Below are 23,924 nucleotides of genomic sequence, written 5' to 3'. Positions count from 1 at the left end.
GACTACTTACGGGGAGAAAGCAGGGGAATTAGGTTGAGAAATTTGTCAGCCATATTTGAAGGGCAGAGCAGACTTGAAGGACTATATGGCCTAATTTATGCTCCTTTGTCTTATGGACATTGAGAGCTTTTTTTCCTTTTTTAGTAATGTTACAAACAAACGTTTGTTGCTGTTAGAATAACAGCATGAATTCATAAATACAGTTTAACCTGTCACACGTTTTGAATTCAACTGAACCAAATAAATCAGTTTCAAGCTCCTCTCTTGCAATTGAGCATAGAAATCCATGCCAAAACTCCAGTGCACTACCAAGGGATGACTTGACTATTAAACCAAACCCCCGAGCCCAATCTGCTCTCAGTGGGCTTTAAAAAGATTCCTGAGTACTAATTTGAAGAAGAATAGAGTAGTTAGCTCAGCGTCCTAGTGCATCAATAGCCTCAATCAAAAGTACAAATGTTGATTATCTGGAAGGTATCAAGTTGCTGTTTGTATAATCTTGCTGTGTGCAAATTAGCTGTCGCATTTCCTATATTCTTGCGATTGAAGATTACTTTGTAGGCTGTTAAAGTGTTTTGTGATGCCTGCTGATCATTAAAGGTTCAAGTTATATCAAAGTATTTTCTTTTTTAGTATGTATATCTTTAATTTTTATTTAAACATACACAGCTGGATTATTGGTGAATAATTCCTTTACAACTGAGGACGGGCTTCAACTTACCATGTATCTTGTACTTTGTTAAAATTTTCAATGGCAGGATTGCAGTGAAGAGGACGAATACAGCAGTGATGAGGAGGAGGAGGATGAGGAAGAGGAAGAGCAAGATGACAGTGATGAAGCAGAAGAAGAAGATGATATTATGTTGCCAGGAATGGATGGTAAAGAGGAGGTAGGCATGGTCTTAAAGATGCTTAATGTGCACGTCTGAACTTCAGTAGGCTGACTTTCTAGCATTTAAATATGTATTAATAAATTGTTTTATGTTGTGGTATTGTATGGTGACAAAGTAGGACATTTGTTTCCCTGTCACTTGTCATACATCTTGCTGCTTTAGAAGTCATTGGCCTTGCTGAGCATGACACAGTACTACTGATACTGCTGTCTTCAGTGCCTTTGGCCAATGAGTATTTTTTTGCTTTATTTGGAACTATGTTTAAACAAATGATTTTAGCACCAGGGAGGTAATTTGCATTGAGGGCCTCACTACTGTACCAAACCTAATACTAACCTAGCTACATGTTGTGCACTTGCACTTCAGGCAAATCATATGAAATGTATTAAAATGTATTAAATTATTTAATTAACTTATGACGCTGTACAAACATGAAATGTTTTCCTGTCATGAAATGCTGTTGTGCCAAAAGACAAAGAACTGTTGAAAACTCTTTCGTATTTCATTTAAGTGGACCATTCCTAAGTAACATCAAGTTCAGGGCCAGTCATAGAGTCATAGTGCATTTTCATTTGAGATTATTTTCTCATCATGCCCTTGTCATGTTAGTGCAGTAGTATGTGACATTGTAGCATGACATAACTAATTTGGTTGGAGAGTAAAGGACCTTTGTTAAGTACTCTTTACACATGTAAAGCTGCTAACTTAATTGTTTGAAATACTATATCTTCCATCAGATCACACGTTAAGGGCAAGTATACACCAAAACAGGTCTGCCCAGAACATAAGTGCCACTTAATTTACTGTGCAAAGGCAGTTGAAAACTTTGTTTATTGAATCACTTTTGATTCCTAGCCTGGCTCTGACAGCGGCACAACGGCTGTTGTGGCCCTGATCCGTGGGAAGCAACTGATAGTGGCGAATGCTGGAGACTCCCGGTGTGTTGTTTCGGAGAATGGCAAGGCAATTGACATGTCCTATGACCACAAACCAGAAGATGAAGTAGAACTGGCCAGAATCAAGAATGCTGGCGGAAAGGTTACTTTGGATGGGAGAGTCAATGGAGGGTTGAACCTTTCTCGAGCAATAGGTAATCAACTTTGTTTCTCCTGACAGATTTGTTGTTCCAAGCTTTATATTGACTCAAACATTGACTTACTATATAATATCTTGAAAGCCTCTTAGGTTAAACGTACAAACTTAAATTTCTCTTTCTTGTTTCTGTATATCTCCTTGGAATGGAAATTAATTTTTCTGTGCCAGGTTACAGATTTGGAAATAAGGATTTTACTTGCTGCCTGTTGAGCAGTTGACCATTATAATTTTTAACCCACTTTTAAAGCTTTGACTTGAAAGGCAGGCCATCCCATCAAAGATAAAAATTGTCTCAGTCTGTTGAATCATGGCTAACCTTCCATGCATATGAGTAGTTGTGGTTGAGATCCCCAAATATTGGGGCTGGGCAAATGCATCACAAAAGAGGGAAGAACCTTATCAAAATCTCAAACATTAAAAAGCACAACAAAACTCAATGTAACTTGAAATTTCCTGTTCATTTTTTAATTATTTTGCATTATTAGCCCCCCCCCCCAACGCTGCCAGTCTAAAATGGAGTTGAAAGTTATTCTCTTGCTTATGGTATTTTTAAAATTGCGTGCCCTATTTAATAAACTAGGTGCTGAAATGACTCTGTGATCACCTGAATTGATGCATGGCTTTGAGTTTGTTCATTAAAGAAACACTGATTTTTTCTAATCAGCATGGAGAATTTGCCTCTTGGCTGTCAATCTTTATTTCTGGAACTTGTGCATTAGAGACCTGTATTTCCAGCATGTTAAAATCTTTCTAATTCAAGGCTTGTTAGATGGTTTGTAATTAGTGACACTGATGCTTGTGAGAAAGTGTCTCCTCCTAATAGGAACATCAAGTGATTTTAATGTATGCTGGGCCTGAAATCCTGTCTCCAAAATTAACAAGTGTTGTTTACTGAAGTGTTGCTTTGTGACTGTTGTTACAGGTGATCATTTCTACAAGAGGAATAAGAACCTTCCTCCAGAGGAACAGATGATCTCGGCCCTACCTGACCTCAAAGTGTTGACATTAAATGAAGACCATGATTTCATGGTAATTGCATGTGACGGTATATGGTAAGTAATTATTAGATTTGAGTTTATGAAGTTCTCTCATTTGTTGGAACTAATGAGAGGAGCTGAAGTGTAAAATCCTCTAAAGCAGACTTTGACAAAGCTTTTGGTCACTCCTAGTATATCTTCTGTCTCAAAAGCTTTGAATGTCTTGGGGCATTCTGCTATAGTAAAGATGCTTTATAATTGCATTTTGCTGAGATTTACTCAGCATATTCTCATCACCAAATTACTTCCTTCTACTGATGTGGCATTGCCCAACTTCACTCCAGTGCAAACTTAGTGCCTGTAATCCTTTACACACTTTTGCCACTCAAGTCTTTACAATAACTCATCTTCTGTCTTCACAAGCCTTCACTAGATCTCTTTCTTCATATTTAAGTTTAAAATATTTATCTTGGACTAAATTCCTCCATGACCACCTAGGTCATTCTACACTATCAACTCTATGACCTTGTTCAAATTTATTTATTTTTATTGGCAGTAGAGCCTTCAGTCAGATCTCTTAGTTGTTGGTATACGCTTCTCTTGACCTCTTCACCTCTCCATAGTTGTTTGTTTTAAGTTTTGAATGAACAACTGAAAGAAGATACAAGCAGAGAATGCTGGAGAAACTCAACAGGTGTGGCAGCATCTGTGGAAAGAGAAATAGTTAACGTTTCAAGTCTAGTACATTGTCTTTCTCTTCACAAATGCTGCCAGACCTCCTGAGTTTCTCCAGTATTCTGTTTAAAATTTCCAGCATCTACAGTGTTTTGCCTTTAATTGAAATATAATGCCACTACTACAGATCACAATTCTGTTATGTGCAATGAGGCTATGCCTACCTCGAGATTATTGAATTGCTACGTCCCTTGCTGGCAGAAACAAAAATTTACCTAATTCTTCTGTCTGCATGATAAATAAAGTTAGCATTATTCAATGCATTATATATTGGAATGTTCCACCAACTTCCACAGACATCCCACACCTCTGATGAATAAGTGCTTCCAGCCTGTGGCTGTATCAAAGTTCAATGTTATTTGAACACTGTCATGGCTATCGATGAGATTTAGTTGGCCAATGACTAGCTTAGGGCCATCACACCTGAAGGCAGCTAATGCTTTTGATCTATAGTCACTTCTTGAGCTATTGTGGGGTGATGGTAATATCTGTACATCTGAACCAGAAGACCCACATTCAAGTCCTGCTTGCTCCAGAGCTGTGTAATAACATGCCTGAACAGGTCTGATTAGAAAAATCTATAACAGTATACAAGATTGGATCTTCTGGTGCAGTGGTAGTGATTTGGCAAGTCTGTTCAAGTTCTACATGCTCCAGCAGTGTGTAAGACAACAGCTTTGCATGGGATGATTAGAAAATATCTGTGATTTTTTTTTTAGTGATTCTTATTCAACTGTATGTTTTTTGTTTGAAATTTACTTTGGTAGTTATTCCAATTAATTACTGACAGCACTCAACTGTCCAAGTCAATATTGCTTCCATTAAGTAGTGTATGTGCTGGATAACAATATTTATTGCATTTCAATACTTTGCTTTTTCTAAACTTGCAATAATAACGATGTCATTACTAATTGTTATTAGGAGCAAGGCTGTGATCCAACGGGTAATCGCAATAGCTATTAGTAGCACATAAATGGATTTAATCATAAATCAGTTCTGATCAACCAGTGGGTAGAGTCATATTGATCTTAATCTCCTTTGATTCAACAAAGTCCATACTGAATTAATTGATTTGGGTTTGTGTCACAATTAACTCCATACGGAAAAGAGCAGAAGTTTTAAGATTCTTGGCTGCTGTCCAATGGCCCTGCTGCAAAATGAAAATTGAATGAACCTATTATTTGCTTTGACCCTGTTCATGATCGGATTTCCGCTTTGCTTAATTATTTGTGGAAGTTAGACCCTTTAAAATTAAGCACAAATCTTGGCCAACACTCCAGTACAATATGGCAAGGAAAGATGGTCCGTGACTTACAAATATCCAACTTATGAAAGCTCATACTTGTGAATGAGATATGCTACTATTTTAGGGATCCGGCACGCGAACGTTTGATCGTACTTACAAACTGATATTTTATACAATGCTGCACTGTGTACTGACATGCATACAGATCGATTTGCGAATATACTTGGGAACAGAGTTCATAACCCATGGACTGCCTGTACCATGTTAACATTAGTGCCAGTCGTCAAGTGAGAGTTTCGATCTTAACTGTCTGTTAAGTTGGACTTTCAAGTTCTTCTACATCTTTTTTGCTAAATAGAAGGAAAAGTAATTCTGGTATCCTGTCAAACTCCATTCCTGCTACCAACACTCTGAGCTTCCATTTGCTAAATTCTATATGCCACAGCCAAAATAATGCACCTAAAGAAATAATCAATGAGAGTCTACACGTGCAGCTAAATTCTGATAGCTTCTGGTCCTCTTGGATCTGAGGACCAATCTTTATAAAGATTATGTTGCATATGAGCTTATGTTAGAGTCTTATCAATTTTTGAGAATTTTTTTGTCAGCCTAAAAAATGTCTTTCATGTAGTTTACTGTGAATAAGAAGACATACCAGGTGATCCAGAGCAAGTTTTTACTTGAAAGTTTGTATTTACTGAGTCAGTGAAAACAGACCTTTCCTGTTTTACTTGACGAGCAAATCTGACTTCTTCATTTGGGGTTTCTACATTACTGAGTTACTGATGTAAAATTAGTCAATGTTTTAACTCGTGGATGAACAACTGAAAGCAATGTGCTCTAATCATTTCAACCAGCAACGTTGGGCCCTCTTGTGATACAGTGGTAGTGTACCCACCTCTTGACCAGAGACCTGAGTTCAAGTCCCACTTGCTCCAGAAATGTATAACATCATCTCTGAACAGGTTGATTAGAAAAATAAGTTCACTTTTAAAAAATAGCAATGTTCAATTGATCAGATTTCTGCTAATTTATTAATATTTTCTCACCAAGTTTTGAACCCCAGTTTGGTGTTGAGATATTTCCAGGCACTGAGAGAAAGGGAAATGTTTGCAAAGCTACTTTGAATGCTGCTCATTATATGGAAGTGCACCACACACCAGGCTGTCAAAGTGAAAGATTAGATTGGAGATTAGATTCTTTACTGTGTGGAAGCAGGCCCTTCGGCCTAACAAGTCCACACTGACCCTCCGAAGAGTAACCCACCCAGACCCATTTCACTCTGCCTAATGCACCTAACACTATGAGCAAACTCCACACAGACAGTTGCCAGAGACTGGAATTGATCCTGGGACCCTGGTACTATGAGGCAGCAGTGCTAACCGTGCCGCTGATATTAGTATTTGAGTACCAAATAACACATTCAACTGTGAAACAAGATTGCTATTTTGACTTTAGAATAAAGAAATGTTGTGTGATTCTCACTACCAAATTTACCAGCAGATACTGGTCTGCACAGGATTTTGTTTGAATTTTTAAAATCTAAAGTGGAGCTGAGGCGAATCACCCAAGTCAGACTTTTCTACAGCTTCAGCATGCTGTACTATATTTTCTTCCCGTCTTCCCATTTGCTGGCTTCCAACATTCCTTGAAGCAGAGCAAGCATACTCTTGAAATCTCAAAATGATTTACACAAACAGAAGGGTCAAACAAACCCATTCTCTTCTCCTTACTTTTAGGAAACCTGGTTGACTTGGAACACTTTTCTAATGACTCCTCTTGAATCAGTATTTCTCAAAAGAAAGCAAGACTGACTATCTTAATCTATCTTCTATTTAACATTCAGCCACCCAGAATTATTGTACAGTGTTTTGCTTTCCAAACAATGGTTACCTGATTTGGGAGGGATTCTAGAAATGGGTCTTGCATCTTCAGTCATTCGTCTTTCTTTTCAGGAATGTAATGAGCAGCCAGGAAGTAGTAGATTTCATCAGTGAACGCATCAACAAAACAGATGAGAATGGAGACTTGAGGTTGCTGTCTTCCATATCTGAAGAGGTAGGTACAGCTGTCATGATTGTGAAGGAAAAGGGCATTCAACAAATCTTGCCAGGGGGAATATCATTCACTCTTGCTCTTGCTCACTCTCTGCACCCCCAGAATCCTTTTCCCCTGAGCTGTTTAAAATGATCTATTATTTGTCACAAGGAAACAGTAAGTCCTGGCAAAGTTGAGCTTCACGTATGCATTTAATAAAGGAACTTGAAATTCAAAAAGATTGCTCTTCTTGTAGAGAAGTGTACGTGTGAACCAGACTCTCAACAGGAGACTAATTAATTCCTTTTGTAGAAAAGCTGAACACATATTTGATCATAGGATTTAAGGTTAGTTAAATAATTCAAAATGAGCAATTATTCCATGAAGTATGGTTTCTGAATTGCTATGTTTGAAGGGTGTCTGGAAGGCAACAGCTGAGGATAGAACGTAGGGCATTGAATATTTTTGAGTCCACAGTTTTCCAAGGAATTTGTTTTCTGCTTGATCCTCTGTCTCTCAACTTGTGTTATTATGGACTAGGCCAGACCACTCAAAATATTCTTAAGCAGGCAGCCCAGACTAAAACTTTGCAATTTGTTTTGGTAAGTGTACAGTGAAAATTACCCAGATTAAGTTAGTGAGGTTGACTACTAGGTTTAAAACAGACAAAAAAGAATTATTCACACAATTACACAATGAAACATGAAAAACATAATAAAGAACCCCTACAGATCTCAGTCTATCCAAACTAGACTTAAGTATGCTGTTCCGAATATACGCAACTGTCCCATTAAGCAAACCCACTTAGAAACCAGTATAAAGGGTCAGATGCTTACAAGTTGAAGTTAGAAGGGCAGAAGAGACTGTTTGTTTCCACACAGCTCACTGTTGAACTCCCTTACAGTTCTGGACTGAAATAAACTGCTCAGTGCAGCTAGAGAGCTGACCACTCCCCTTTGTTTATACAGGTCACTTCTGAAACATGACCACTTTAGCCTGAAGTCTCATCTGCTTTACATATAAACAAAAAGGCCTCTCCATCCCTTTAATCTCTGTACCAAACCAGACTAATCGGAACTGAGAGTGGTTTATTATCCTTCTGAAAGAAAACCAAGGTCATAGTAACCTTGAAAAAAGGAACAAGCTTTGTGACACTGTTTTCCTCCTTTTGAGATGCTCCTTAAACTCTGCTGCTTTAACCAAGTCTTTTGACTTTATTGTAATGTTCCCTTTGTCATTTGAAGTCAAATTTTGTTTTAACTTGTTCTTGGGGTAAATTACTATGCTTGAGACACAATTTAAATGCAGGCTGTCCTTGCACCAAACCAATATGAAGAGCCAAACATTCTTTGTTTTTTAAATAGCATGGGTTGATGGTAGGATATGTATTCAAAACTAGGAGCCATAAATATAGCTTCACTAATCATAGATCCAGCAAGAAATTCAATAGAAATATCCTTACACAGAATGTGGCATATTATGTAGAATGTTCAACATTTTGATTAAATTTCATTCTAATTGCTGATCTCTTTAGCTGCTTTGAGCTTAGGACATGACAGGAAGAGCGAAGGGTGATATGACCACTCAAGCATACTCTGCCTTCAATTAAATTAGGCTTGATCTTTGACTTTAGATCCACTTTTTTACTAAGTTTCCCAAATTCTATTGCTATGAATCTTGAATCTACTCAAAAATTGAACATTGACTGCTTTGGGTTGAGATTGCTAAAAATTCTCAATCCTTAAAGTAACTTCTTAATCCACTCCTAAGGGCAGCTCCCCTATGCTGAGACTATGGCCTTTTAGTTCTAGACTTTTCAATCACAGGTATCACAAGCTTGTAATCTATCTAGCCCCTCCTCCTCCTCCTCCTCTAAGAGTTTTATGTATTTCAATGCAATCTCCGCTCGTTCAAATGAGCATTAAAATGCATTAAAAGTTAAAAAGGATTCATGACTAAAGATGAAGATAGTGATGTAGTAGGATAATTACAGTTTTGTTCTCTGTAGGAGATCTTTAATTTTGGTTTTCTATATACCGTCTTCGTGTACTGTAGCCATTCTTTACCTTTTTTTTTTGTTTATAGCTCTTAGATCAGTGTTTGGCACCTGACACATCAGGAGATGGTACTGGATGTGACAATATGACTTGTATTATCATCTCTTTTAAACCACGGCCCGTGAAAATCCAGGCTGACTGCAGCAAGCGAAAACGTCCTGACTCAACAGATGATGAAAAAGAAAATGGGAAGAAGGCGAGAAACGAATAACATGGCACACCCAAGGAAATGGTTGGGGAAGGGGTTGTTTGGAATCAACTGAGGCCTGACATTATTGTGTAATTAATGAACCTTGAGATCTTTTTTTTAAAAAAAATACAGCAAACAATTGCTGGAAATTATATAAAAATAAATCTGAAGTATTGTACAATGTAGCCTTAGTTTACACCCTAGGTTACCATGTGTGTGAAGCACACGTCCTTTAGCAGCAGTCAATCCAGGAAACCTACATTGTAGCACGCCGGCACTTGGAGACTAAAAGAAGTGGCTATCTATTGAGTTTGTTGTTGTAAGGGGATTTTGATGTCTGGAAAGATCCATTCCTTTTTTCTCATGGGGGTTTTTGATACAGGAAGTACTTTGTTTCACTCCACAAAGAAACCAAATTAAATAATTCTTAAATTTTGCAGGAATCAGAAATGAGGACATTTTTCAAAAATAACTTTTTTTTTAAAAAGAAAGGAGTTTGGGGTGATTAAATATGCAGCAACACTGAGGTTTACTTCAAAAGTGAGCTGTTACATTGAATGCCATTTGTCTCTGCTTGAAGATGGAAAATATCATTTTTGTTCCAGCAATCCTTTTGTGTTGAGATGAGGTGGAAAAATATTTGGGGCTTTGGAATTTTCTTCGATGTTTCAATTTTTAAAAGCAAAAATCAAGAGAACATTAACATTTTTGAGCGATATGTATTTGTAAACATTACGGCAATGTTGGACTTCAAAGGGATTTCGGTTTCCTTTTCAATTCCTTTGTATACCGGCATTCACTCGAAATGACTCAGTATCGCCATAGATATCAAAAAGATGAAGTCGAGAAGCTGCACTGCCCTGTGAATGCTACATCAGAGAGGAACTTTCAACCACTTTTATATATTAAAAGAAAACAATTTTTAATTTTTTTACAGCCTTTTTTTTTTGTTGCACTGGACATATCATGTAAACAAAGTGACCTTCTTTGAGAATCATGCCATCCTTTTGGTGTTTCACCATTTGATTTTGTCGACTGCATTTCACATATGTAAATAATACCTGCCTTGTTAGCATGGGTCTCTTTCAATTCATTGGGTTTGTGTGGAATGTGTTTTGAAATATTATTTGCTCATACGTATTTCACGCCTTAAAGACAATGTGAAAATCCAGATGGGACATCATTTCCCTTTTTAAAAGATCATGGGAATCATTTCTCCCTCTCTTAAAAGGTCGTGAATGTGCAAACTTGCTTCATCTTGATCATGTTGGCGAGCCACTGAAGTTGAGTTGAAGCATGAACTGATCCCAATTTCAACTACCATGGCTATTTTTGCGGAGTAGTTCTGTCTGTGACACATTCACAGTAGGGACCCACCCTTTGACTTGACTTGTTTAATTAATGTTGACGTACCCTTTGGCTAAAGAGAAATCTAGCATCCCCATAAATTATTTGTAATATAAAGCAGTCTATTGGTAACATCATTTTCATGGAAAAATATTTTTATCCAAGTAAAGCTTTGTGATTCATAAATTGACTATAATTTTGCTTTATGAATGATCTTGGCACAGACAGTTCTGCTCAGTTAGATGCAAGATCCAGAATGTGATATCCTAATGTGTTAAGTACTATGTTACTTCAGTAATCCCTCTTGACAAGAATTTGATCTGTTTTTGCCTGAAAGATCCATTGCACTATTCGCAAATGAACAAATATTTTCTTTGGTCTTGACCAACATCTAAATCACTGCTAACATCTTTGATACCTTGTTTATCTCATCACAGTTTGTGGGATCTTGCTGTGCATAACTGACCTCATTTGGCCTACATTCTAACAGTGAACAACTTTATTGAAGCAGTTTGCCATGGCCTGAGGTTTGTAACAAGCAGAATAATTGAACGATCTTTAGAATGAACACTTGTGATGTGACTTAAATTCAGTCCAATTTCAGTAAAAGTGCACTTTCCAATCTAAAACCAATGCTAGATATGTCAAGGTTGTTTAAGGAACCTGGAAATTCTTTTTTCTCAGATTTAAGACCTTCCTAGTTTTTAGTTACAAATAACATCATTACATCTTTGGGTGAGTTTTTTGTTGTTTGTGCGAAATGAGTTTTACAACAAGGCTAGAATTTGTCTCCTATCCCTAATGGCCTTGAGAGGGTGTAAGTGACCTATGTCCTTGAACCACTGCCGTCTATGTGATATATATGTACGCTCAGTGCTATTACAAAGGGTTTGGCCCAGTGGCAGTTAAGGAATGGCAATAAGGTTCAAAGTCAGCATAGTTTGAGGCTTTGAATGCAACTTGAAGGTGCTAATGCTTCTGAAAATGGGCCCTTGATCATGAGTTTGGAGGCATTGTGAGTTGCTGCAGTGCATTTTTTAAATGAATTCTCAATGAATTCACTGGTTCTCTAGTATGGGTGAATGTTTTAAGGTGGAACAATCAAGTGGGATGCCTTAACATTGATGGTGTTCAGGTCTTCAGTAGTGATTGAATCAGTGTCATGCTCTTGACGCATCTTGTAAGTGATGCATAGGCTTTGGTGAGACAGGAGGCAATTTATTGCAGATTTCCCAGGTCTGAATTGCTCTTGGCTCAATCCAACTCAGTTTCTGGTTAATCGTGCCACCCCCCATCCCCCAATAGTATTTGGTCATGAATGTTACTTGTAACTTAATATAAGTTTGAATAATAACCACATGCAGAAAGGCTTGGACATGGACTGTCTGGAGTTTGAAGATTTGGGATAATTCTGAACATTGTGCAATTATTAGTGAACAGCCTTACAATGGACAGAAAGTCATTGAAACTACTTCAGATACTTGGACCTAGCTCACTATTCTAAGAAACTTCAACAATATCATAATTAGATTTTTTTGGTTACTTTTTGTGGGATGCAGATATCACTGACAAGGCAATTTATGACCCCTCTAAGATGCTGGTGAGCTGCCTCGTTGAGCCACTGCCTTCCATATGATGTGGGCATGTACATTCATAAGGCTTGTTCGGACTTTAACCTAGTGACATTATAAATTCAAGTTCACATAACACTATTTAAATATGTGTCTAGGAAACGGGAATCTAAAAGTCAGAGTCCTAAATACACTGAGGTTCAACTTAAATGATGTCATTTATTTATTTGTTCATTCATTACGTGTTGCTGACTGGCCGGCATTTATTACTCATTCCTAATTGCCCTTGAGAATGTAGTGATGAACTGCTAAATTCCATTTCCTGTAGTTCGACCTAAAATGTCCTTAAGATAATTTCAGGATTTTGACCCAGTGACCATAAGGAACAAGAATATATTTTCAGGTTAGAATGGTGAGTGACTTGGAGGGGAACTAGTAGTGTTCCCAATTTTCTGCTGCCATTGTCCCAAAATCTTTGCCAAGACTTGGAGGTGCAGGTGTTGGACCGGGGTGGACAAAGTTAAAAATCTCACAACACCAGGTAATAGTCCAACAGGTTTATTTGAAAGCACTAGCTTTTGGAGCGCTGCTCCTTCAGGTGGCTACAAAAACCACCTGATGAAGGAGCAGCGCTCAAAAAGCTAGTGCTTCCAAATAAACCTGTTGGACTATAACCTGGTGTTGTGTGATTTTTAGTGTTTGCCAAATATCTGCAGTACAACTTGTAAATATTACACACTGCTGTTACTGAGTGTTGGTGGTGGACGGAGTGGATGCTTGTGGATATGGTGCCCATAAAACAGACTTTGTCTTTGAGTGTTGGAACTACACTCCATCCAGGCAAGCTGGGAGTATTCCATCACACTTCTAACTTGTGCCTTGTAGATATTGGACAGATTATGGGAAGTTAGGATGTGACCTGCCACATTATTCCTAATCTCTGGCCTGCTTTAGGAGCCTCTGTGTTCATATGGTAAGTCCAGTTGAGCTTCTGGTTAATGGTAAACTCTCCCACATGTTAGCAGGGCATTCATAGGTGGCAACACAATGGGATGTCAAGGGGTTGCAGTTACATTGTCTTGCCAGGAAATAACCATTACCCAAACATTTTGTGCAGCATGAATGTTACTTGCCACTTGTCAGCTCAAGCCTGGATGTTGTCTAGATCTTGTTGCATTTGAACATGGTTTTTTTTAGATAACTTAGTGTGGAAACAGGCCCTTCGGCCCAACAAGTCCACACCGACCCTCTGAAGAGCAACCCAACTAGACTCATTCCCCTACACCTAACACTACGGGCAATTTAGCATGGCCAATTCACCTAACCTGCACATTTTTGGACTGTGGGAGGAAACCCACGCGGACACTGGGAGAATGTGCAAACTTCACGCAAAGCACCTGAGGCAGGAATTGAACCCGGGTCTCTGGCGCTGTGAGGCAGCAGTGCTAACCACTGTGCCACCGTGCTGCCCAGACCTTCCATGTCTGAGGAGTCACTAATGTTGTTGAACTTCTGACCTTGTGATGGAGGGCAGGTCATTGATGAAGCAGCTGAAGCTGGTTGGTCCTAGTACTAGTTGGTAAAGGTATTTACCGTCATGCCAATTTTTTTCAGTTGCCTGAGGAAGAAGAGACGTTGGGCCTTAGTAACCAGTGCCTCCCCATGAAGAGTCCAAGAAAACTTGTGGATGACCACTCCCAGGAATTTGACATTCTCCAGTCGTTCCACCTCTGTGCTGTTAATTTATAGAGGGGCATGAGTAACATCCTGCCAAAAGTCAATAATGAGTTTCTTGGTTTTGCTGGCATTTAGAACTAGGTTGTTCTCAGTGCATCATTTTTCCAGGTCTTCTACTTCCTGTCTGTAGTCTGTTTCATTGCCAACATCTAGGCTTGGCAAGTACCATTTGCACTATGTAAGTACTATGATCTGACCATTGCAAAAAGAGACAATCTAACCAATGCCCATTGCCAGTCAATGGTTTTACCAGCACTCAATTCACCACTATCAACATCCTGGGGTTATCATTGACCAGACGCTCAGCTAGACTCACCACGTAAACACAGTGACTGCAAGAGGCTAGGAATACTGTGGCCAGTAATTCACTACTTGACTCCCTGTAGCTTATCCACCATCTACAAGACACACGTCAAGAGAGTGATGGAAGACTCCTCACGTGCCTGGATGACTGTGGCCCTGATAACACTCAAGAAGCTTGATGTTATTTCAGGAAAAGCACCCCGCTTGATTCGCACTACATCCACAAGCATTCACTCACCACCACCAACATTCAGCAGCAGTAAGTGTGTGGTTTCCACAAGATGCAACTTTCAAGCCCATGATGACTTCCATCTCTAAGGACAACGGATATATGGAAATGCCACCATCTTTAAGTTCCTCTCTAAGCCATTCACCATTGTGTGTTGGAAACATATTGTCACTCCTTCACTGTTGCCAGGTCAAAATCCTGGAATTTCCTCCCTAAGCTCACTATTCCACCTTCAGAGCAACTAGGCATAGGCAATAAATGCTAACAATCCAGCAATGCCCACACCCCTCAAATGAATATATAAAAAAATAGCTCTACCACTTGCTGCTTATGCTGTTTGGCATATAAGAGGTCCTGTTTGGTAGCTTAATCAGGTTGACACCTCATTTTTAGATATGCACAGAGCTGGTCCTGGCATGCCTTTCTGCACTGAACTGGGGTTGATCCCTTAGCTTGATGGTAATGGTTGGATGGGGGTATGTCATGAAATGAGGTTGCAGATTGTGCATGAACACAATTCTGTTGCATTTGATGGTCTCCAGCTCCTCATGAATGCCCAGTCTTGAGTTGCTAGAAGTCTGCGTCAGTTGGCACAGTGATAGTGCAACACAACATGATGAGATTCTCAATGTAAACCGGGACTTGGTCTCCATAAGGACCGTGCGGTGATTGCTCTTACCAATACTGACATGGACAGGTGCACCTGCAGCTATCAGATTGGTAAAGGTGAGGCTGAGTATGTCTTTCCCTCTTGCTCATTCCCTCAACCCGTGCTACAAATCAAGTCTAGCTGTTATATCCTTTGGGACCTGACCAGCTCCATCAGTCGATCTGTTGCTGAGCTACCCTTGGTGGTGGATACTGAAATCTCCCACCCAGAGTACATTTAACACCTTTGTCGCCCTCAGAGTTACCTCCAAGTATTTTCAATGTGATGGGGTACTGATTCATCAACCAATAGAGGACAGTGTGTGGCAATCATTAGGAGGTTTCCTTGCCCATGTTTAACCTGAAGCCATGAGACTTCATGGGGTCCAGAGCTGATGTTAAGGACTCCCAACGCAACTCCCTCTGATGGGTTTGTCCTACCAGTTACTAACTCAAAACCAGAATCCCAAATTCTCAGCAAATAAAATGATAAATCCCAGTTTACGTCACAACTTCAGAATACTATCTTTCCAAGGTAAGTAGTGCACGTTTCTAAGATGGAATGCTAAATGTCACCAATGATTAGTACTTTGATGGAATGGAATCTTTTTCTGTGTATGAAAGAAATTGCATCATATTATGGCTCTCTCAGCATGCTGTGTGTATAGGCTACATCATCCTACACAAGGGGGAAGTGTGTTGACAAAGTTTATTGTCCAAGAAGCAGCACTCTCCTAGTCAGGGAAAAAAAAACAAGACGAAGCAGTGTGATCCAGTGACAGCGTTGATACATTGTGAGATCCCTCACAGGTCCCAGTGGATCCTTAGAGGCAGCAACACCAAGAGACTCTGGATCTCCTGCAAGTCGCCTTGTTTCAGATCCAGCGATTACTCCTCGGGTAGACCATTAAGATAAAATGGATCAATTTCCCAGATCCTTCAACCTCACTGATAGGAAATCTCCTTTCTGGATAGCACTTGCGGGGATTACTGAATTCCTTAAAACTGCAAGAAGGCAGCTCACAATCTTAAGAAACATTCGGGGTTGGATAATACCTGACGTCGAACTCCTCCGATTGGGTTGTTCAGAAATGCAAGGAAGTTCGAAACTGAAAACTGTGGTCTGCAAACTGAGCTTTTCATTATCGCAGAGGCAGTAAATGGCCGAACATGTATTGGATTATGAGATGGTGCAGTTTGGTTCTGCTCTCGACTCTCATCATCCCGTGGGCAACGGAGGGGAAAGTTGTAAACTCTTTTCACGAATGCAGCCAGTTTTTCTGTAACGGCGAGGAACCCTTCCTATTTAAGATCATTAAGCCCAAAAGAATCTGCCAGTATTATCGTTCCCAGTTCCACTTCGCCACAGCGTACAGCACAGACCTGCGCATTCCGCTATATTCGGCTTATAGGGCTAAAACAATAAGCTGTGAGAAGGACAGAAGGCCGAATTTTTTTTTCATTGAACCGCAGGTAAGGTGTACTGTCACCACTGAATGTTTCTTCCATAAATCCGGTCGCTAATGGTACACCTTGAGGATGAGGAATGGATCCTCTCGGTATGACGGTCGGTAAGGATTTGCAAAGATAATTTTGGGCTGGGGTCCAAATCCCATCAAGGCTCTTTGGGAATTCAAACTGCTCCTTGTAAAATTCCCAACATTGCCAGAGTGGGATTTTCACAGCTACTTCTCCAAGAAGCAATTTGGGATTTTTATTTTGATGGGGAAAAGGGGGCTTGTTTTAAATTCTTAAATTGCTTTTGTGGGGTTTGTTAGATATGTTATGGTACAAGAGGAGGCCAGTCAGCCCATCTTGCCTGCACTAGCTCCTCAAACGGGTATCATTAGCTGGTGCCAATTTCCCGCCTTTTCTCCATCCCCTTGCACACTTTATTTTATCCAAATAACCACTTCACGTTTGATTTTAAATCCATGCCCTCTGGCTTACAAGCGGAAACAAGTTTCTCCTTACCTACAGTGTCAAGGTTCTGGATCTCCTCTTAGCTTTTTTCTGTCCAAGGAGAGAAGTTCCAACTTCATTAGTCTGTTCCCAAAACTGAAGTTTCTCATCCCTGAAATCATTCTGGTAAATCATTTCTGCACTCTCTCCAACCTGTTTCCATCTACCTATAATGTGACGCCCAGAATTGTACCCCAGCACAATTGTACACAATACCCTAGCTAAAGTCTAACAATTGGCTTCTTTACATTCAACGTCAATGCTCTTGAAATTCTATGCTCCAATTAATGAGGATGGTCTCATCTGGATTACTGTTTTACTGCACATCTCTAGATTACTTAGTTGAAGCACAGCCAATAAATGGGGGTTGATGAAGGGTATGAAGTGGGAATTAACAGGGATTAAGATTCTGATTGTGTCTGTGAGTTTTTTTTTTGTAACAAATGAGGATTGAATTAATGAAGAAAGTCAGGATTGGAACTGACTATTTTCATTGTCCTTTTCAGTTGGATCGACCTGATGGTTCAGATGAGATGAGCATGGAGCAAGGAGTTGAGAACAACCAAGCCCTCAACAGTGATTACAGAAATAAGTCATATGAACGGGGTCACTTGTTTCCATTCTCATTTAACCCTGGCAGTGGTAAGGCCTCATGCACCCTCACCAATGTCGTGCCTATGACACGGCAGTGGAACACCAAATGGTTTCATTTTGCTGAGAAAATAATAAAAAATATGATGTGTCCACCACTTACAACACTGTTTGTGATCACTGGAGCCATCCCATCAGACAAATTCCTTAACGAGCGGGTTAACATACCCAGAGGAGTTTACAGCTATTTCAGCTGCTGCTCAAATGATTCTGATCACAGAAATAAGCCTAAAAAGAAATCACTCAAATCTGGTGGTTACATTCTACAAGAGACAGGAATGACCCTGATTACTCTGAATGAATTGGAAAAACTGTTTGATGAATCCATTGAAGTCAACCCGAAATGGTCTGAAGCTGGAAGAGCTTGAAGAGTTTCTAAAGCCAAAATGGTATGAAAGACTATACAGCCTGGAGCTCAGTAACATCTCAATGACCTTGTTTCATGCTGTGAGCTTTATTATAATGGGTGTCTATCATTGTGTGGCTTTGGTTATTTATGGGGTGTTTGGAGTCATGTGTGGTCTGGGGAATGTTGTTTTGAGAATCATAAGTATGGTTGTGGCTCTCGTCAATCTATTTCTGGCTGTTGCCGTTGGGGTTCTATTGGCAATCCTCGGATTGATTGGTAACATTTGCTCACAAATCGCATTCCTGGTGATCAAGGGGTTCCTGTTCATTGCCAATAGTCTTCTGAGCCTCATCACCAGTGTAGTTGAGTTCCTTCTGATGTCCATCGCCAGCATCCCCACTCACATCATTAATGCACTCAGTCACCTATTCGTATTGCTTTCCTGGGCGAGTTTTAGTCTCCTGAATTTGGCAAGCTTTGTGCTGCCTGTCTTCAGCTCATTGCTCACCTTCCTCATCTCCTTAGTTGGTTTGCTTTCTGGAGCCATTCTTCTGACTGCTCTTTCAACAAACCAGCTCCCAAACATACCTCTCAAAATCATTGAGCACATTAGGACAGCAAACGATAACCATCCTTCTCATAGCAACAAATTCAGATGGCTTTTCCATGCCCTTTCTAGTCTCTGGAATCTGGTATCCAAGTATTGGCCAGCCATCACCAGAATTCCTGTGTTCTGGAAAGTCCTCGTGTCTGGTGTGTTATTTCTCCCTAGCCTGCTTCTAGGAGGTTGGACAATTGCTGTGACGGTCTTGGGGGGCTCGATCTCACTAGTAGTTACGATTATCTTGGGGACCTATGGGACAATATCGACTGTTGTTATGGGACTTAAGTTCTCCATAGCCTTGGGGCTACAGATAATTTGCAACATCGTCCATTTATGTATTACAAGCATAACTTGGATCTTTAGCCTTCTTAACCCCACACATTATTTCTACCTGCTCACCAGCTTTGGAAAGTACAAAACTATTCCACTCGTATATTCTACTCTCACTTTTTTTGGGATAATAATAATTTTATTGGGAATTTTCTCAATTTTGAAGTATTTTCTTCCTAACAGGTTTAGTACAAATAACCCCAACCAATGCAACCAAACTCCCTCAAGCTCTACCGGGTTTTCAAATCTCAATCTCTTCAGTCAAGCTCCTGTCTGGTTTAACACCTCACGGACCATTCTCAATGACCATTTCAGATTTGCTGAGGAATTTTGCAGTCTGCATGTCACTCCCACTCTTTCCAATGTCTGTACCGTTTTCATTGATAATGCCAGGACTCCCATAACCCTCTTAAGAACAGCCTTCTTAAACACTGCCACAGATATCAGAGAAACTAATATGAATAGGTCATTGATCAGGATTAGTTTATTGATTATTATTTTCATCTTAATTATACTGAACTGTGATTCCCTTAAAAATATTGTTACAAACTTTCTTCAAGTAATTTTTTTCACAGGAATTCTCATTATCATTTCTGTAGTGGTAAGGGATATAATTAATCCCACAGAAGGACTAAGATAATTAGTCCAATAATGTAACATTTAATTATACAAGTCTAAATTACAGAGTTTTCATGAATTTCATAGATATAGAAAAACATCGAACATCGAAGAATACAGTGCAGAATTTGGCCCTCGATGTTGCGCCGATCCAAGCCTACACTAGCCCACTATCCTCCATATGCCTATCCAATGCCCGCTTAAATGCCCATAAAGAGGGAGAGTCCACCACTGCTACTGGCAGGGCATTCAATGAACTCACGACTCGCTGAGTAAAGAACCTACGCCTAACATCTGTCCTATACCTACCACCCCTTAATTTAAAGCTATGCCCCCTCGTAATAGCTGACTCCATACGTGGAAAAAGGTTCTCACGCTCAACCCTATCTAAACCCCTAATCATCTTGTACATCTCTATCAAGTCACCCCTAAACCTTCTTTTCTCCAATGAAAACAGCCACAAGTGCCTCAGCCTTTCCTCATACGATCTTCCTACCATACCAGGCAACATCCTGGTAAACCTCCTCTGCACCCGTTCCAGTGCCTCCACATCCTTCCTATAGTATGGCGACCAAAACTGCACACAATATTCCAGATGCGGTCGCACCAGAGTCTTATACAACTGCAACATGACCTCAGGACTCCGGAACTCAATTCCTCTACCAATAAAAGCCAGTATGCCATATGCCTTCTTCACTGCACTATTTACTTGGGTGGCAATTTTCAAAGATCTGTGTACATGGACACCAAGATCCCTCTGCTCATCCACACTACCAAGTATCCAACCATTAGCCCAGTACCCCATCTTTTTGTTACTCTTACCAAAGTGAATCACCTCACACTTAGCTACATTGAACTCCATTTGCCACCTTTCTGCCCAGCTCTGCAGCTTATCTATATCCCGCTGTAACCTGCCACATCCTTCCTCACTGTCAACAACTCCTCCGACTTTCGTATCATCCACAAACTTGCTCACCCAACCTTCTAGACCTTCCTCCAGGTCTTTATAAAAATGACAAACAGCAATGGTCCCAAAACATATCCTTGCGGAACACCGCTAGTAACGGCACTCCAAGATGAATCTTTACCATCAACTACTAGCCTCTGTCTTCTTCCAGCCAGCCAATTCCTAATCCAAATTTCTAACTCACCCTCAATGCCATACCTCCGTATTTTTTGAAGTAGCCTACCATGGGGAACCTTATCAAATGCCTTACTAAAATCCATATACACCACATCTACTGCTTTCCCCTCGTCCACCTCCTTAGTCACCTTCTCAAAGAATTCAATAAGGTTTGTGAGGCACGACCTGCCCTTCACAAAACCATGCTGACTATCCTTGATCACATTATTCCTATCCAGGTGTTCATAAATCCTATCCCTTACAATTCTCTCTAAGACTTTGCCCACAACAGAAGTGAGACTCACCGGCCTATAGTTACTAGGGTTATCCCTACTCCCTTTCTTGAACAAGGGAACCACATTTGCTAGCCTCCAGTCTTCTGGCACTACTCCTGTAGACAGCGAGGACATAAAAATCAAGGCCAATGGCTCTGCAATCTCCTCCCTTGCTTCCCAGAGAATCCTAGGATAAATGCCATCAGGCCCAGGGGACTTATCTATTTTCACCCTTTCCAGAATTTCCAACACCTCTTCCCTACATACCTCAAAGCCATTCATTCTACTTAATGGTGACTCAGTATTCACATCGGCAACAATGTCATGTTCCTGAGTGAATACTGACGAAAAGTATTCATTCAGTGTCTCCCCAATCTCTTCAGCCTCCACATGCAACTTCCCACTACTATCCTTGACTGGACCTATTCCTACCCTAGTCATTCTTTTATTCCTGACATACCTATAGAAAGCCTTAGTGTTTTCCCTAATCCTACCAACTAAGGACCTTTCATGTCCCCTCCTTGCTGCTCTTAGCTCTCTCTTCAGGTCCTTCCTGGCTACCTTATAACTCTCAATCGCCCCAATTGAACCTTCACGCCTCATCTTTACATAGGCCGCCCTCTTCCATTTAACAAGGGATTCCAATTCCTTATTAAACCATGGCTCCCTCACACGGCCCTTTCGTCCCTGCCTGACAGGTACATACTTATCAAGGACACTCAATAGTTGCTCCCTGAACAAGCTCCACATATCAATTACGCCCTTGCCTTGAAGCTACTTTTCCAAGCCACGCATCCTAAGTCATGTCTCACCGCATCATAATTTCCCTGCCCCCAGCTATAACTCTTGCCCTGCAGTGCACACTTATCCCTCTCCATCACTAGAGTAAAAGTCACCGAATTGTGGTCACTGTCTCCAAAGTGCTCACCTATCTCTAATTCTAACACCTGGCCTGGTTCATTACCCAGAACCAAATCCAGTATGGCCTCACCTCTTGTTGGCCTATCTACATATTGTGTCAGGAAACCCTCCTGCACACATTGTACAAACACCGACCCATCTAACGAACTTGAGCTATAGCGTTCCCAATCAATATCAGGAAAGTTAAAGTCCCCCATAACAACCACCCTATTACTTTCACTTTTCTCCTGAATCATCCTCACAATCCTTTCTTCTATGTTTCTAGGACTATTAGAAGGCCTGTAAAAAACTCCTAACAGGGTGACCTCACCTTTCCTGTTCCTAACCTCAGCCCAAACTACCTCAGATGGAGAGTCTTCATCCATCGTAATATGATCTTTGACAAGCAATGCCACACCTCCCCCTCTTTTACCCCCACCTCTGACCCTACTAAAACATTTAAACCCTGGAACCTGCAACAGCCAATCCTGTCCCTGTTCTACCCATGTCTCCGTAATAGCCACAACATCGAAGTCCCAGGTACCAACCCACGCTGCAAGTTCACCTACCTTATTTCGTATACTTCTTGCATTGAAGTATACACACTTCAAGCCACTTTCCTGTATACAGGCACCCTCCTTTGAGATTGATGCCATGTTCCTAACCTCCCTACACTCCAGGTCCTGCACCCTAACGCTGCCATTTGGACCAGTGTGACGTTGGAAAAACTCTCCTCCCTCGAGTTTACCAGCTGAACTGACTTTGTCTCTTTTCTTGTCTATGTTGTGATAAATTAAAGTATTGCAGTGCTTTGAGGGCTGAGATTGAACTGAAAGATTTGTCCTTATATTAGTTGTGCAATGTATAGCTTTTTGACAACTACAATTTCTGTAATAAACTTTAAGATGTACCATGCATGGACCAGAAGCAACTGTTTGATTCAAGCTGCCCTGCTTGGTTAGATGTAGCATTGAAACATGCTAAGCTGGATCTGCATGTATTGAATGCATTTTATTTACATAGAAGGCAAAGCTTGTTTTAATAAAGATTTAATCTTTGGAACCATATGTGGTACAATATTCTACTTTCTTTTAAGAAGCTCATTTTATTTTATCAAATCATGCAAATATTCTTGGAAACTTGATGCATAAAGTAGCACCAAGAGCTTGTTAGTGCGTTTTGAGAAGATATGTAGCTCAAGTTGAGGTCACCCACAAACGAAGCTGCATTAGAACGTTTTTCAATGAGCCACCACACACTGCAGCACAGAGGAACTACACAGAGCAGAGGAAAATCACCTATACAGTGTATTCAAAAAGAATGGGTACCCAATGAACACAGTCTGCCGATTTCTCAGCAACAAACCCCAACAAGCAGACAAAACACATCCAGAAACCCTAGCCACTCTCCTCTACATCAAAGACATCTTAGAAATGACTGCCAGACTACTCAGACCTCTTAGCATTATAGTAGCCCACAAACCCACCAAAAGACTAAAACAGCAACTAATGAACTTGAAAGACCCTATACAGACAACAAACAAAACTAACGTCATTTACAAAATACCTTGCAAGAACTGTGACAAATACTATATTGGACAAACAGGCAGAAACCTAGCCACCAGGATACATGAATATCAACTAGCCTCAAATCAATATGACCCATTCTCACTAGTATCCTTACATACAGATAAGGAAGAATACCACTTAGACTGGGAAATACATTCTTCCTAGGACAAGCCAAGTGGAGACATAGATGAGAATTCCTAGAAGCATGGCATTCCAATGGGAACTCTATCAAAAAACCATTGACTAGGATCCCATTTAACACCCCCTGAGAAAAAGAACAGGAAATGACATCACCAACCCAAGGAATCCTAAACACATAAATAGAAAGTGGGCAATACCATCAATGCTTCATCTGGAGGCTCGCTGATGATGTTACCTGGTATGGTGACGAAACGTCTGAAAATGAACCTTCCAGCTCAGTGAGCAAACCTGCATCCACCAAGAGCTTGTATTTATATTATACCTTTCTCATTCCAAAG

At 40.3% G+C, this 23,924-nt stretch overlaps 2 protein-coding genes across 2 annotated transcripts in view; both read left to right on the top strand.

Annotated features, from left to right (window-relative positions):
• Positions 1 to 10,160, top strand: part of ppm1g (protein phosphatase, Mg2+/Mn2+ dependent, 1G) — a 45,686-nt gene extending 35,526 nt beyond the window's left edge. Inside the window, exons 6-10 of the mRNA XM_043695359.2 lie at positions 759 to 890; positions 1,749 to 1,983; positions 2,911 to 3,040; positions 6,902 to 7,004; positions 9,069 to 10,160. Of these exons, the coding sequence (XP_043551294.1) occupies positions 759 to 890; positions 1,749 to 1,983; positions 2,911 to 3,040; positions 6,902 to 7,004; positions 9,069 to 9,251 (783 nt within the window). The 3' untranslated portion in view covers positions 9,252 to 10,160. The remainder of the gene's footprint in view (positions 1 to 758; positions 891 to 1,748; positions 1,984 to 2,910; positions 3,041 to 6,901; positions 7,005 to 9,068) is intronic.
• A 5,892-nt stretch (positions 10,161 to 16,052) lies between these two features.
• LOC122553203 (endonuclease domain-containing 1 protein-like) lies at positions 16,053 to 18,128 on the top strand. Its single transcript, XM_043696800.2, has 2 exons — positions 16,053 to 16,538; positions 17,534 to 18,128. Exons 1-2 carry the CDS (start codon positions 16,236 to 16,238, stop codon positions 18,044 to 18,046), a joined length of 816 nt encoding a protein of 271 aa, XP_043552735.2. The 5' UTR covers positions 16,053 to 16,235; the 3' UTR covers positions 18,047 to 18,128.
• The last annotated feature ends 5,796 nt before the right edge of the window (positions 18,129 to 23,924 follow it).

This window comes from Chiloscyllium plagiosum, unplaced genomic scaffold (assembly GCF_037043375.1).
Source record: "Chiloscyllium plagiosum isolate Xiang-an unplaced genomic scaffold, Cpla_swu_hap1 HiC_scaffold_10, whole genome shotgun sequence".
Classification (NCBI taxonomy): domain Eukaryota; kingdom Metazoa; phylum Chordata; class Chondrichthyes; order Orectolobiformes; family Hemiscylliidae; genus Chiloscyllium; species Chiloscyllium plagiosum.
Note: the sequence above shows the minus strand (reverse complement) of the source record. Positions and strands in the feature narration are given on the sequence as shown.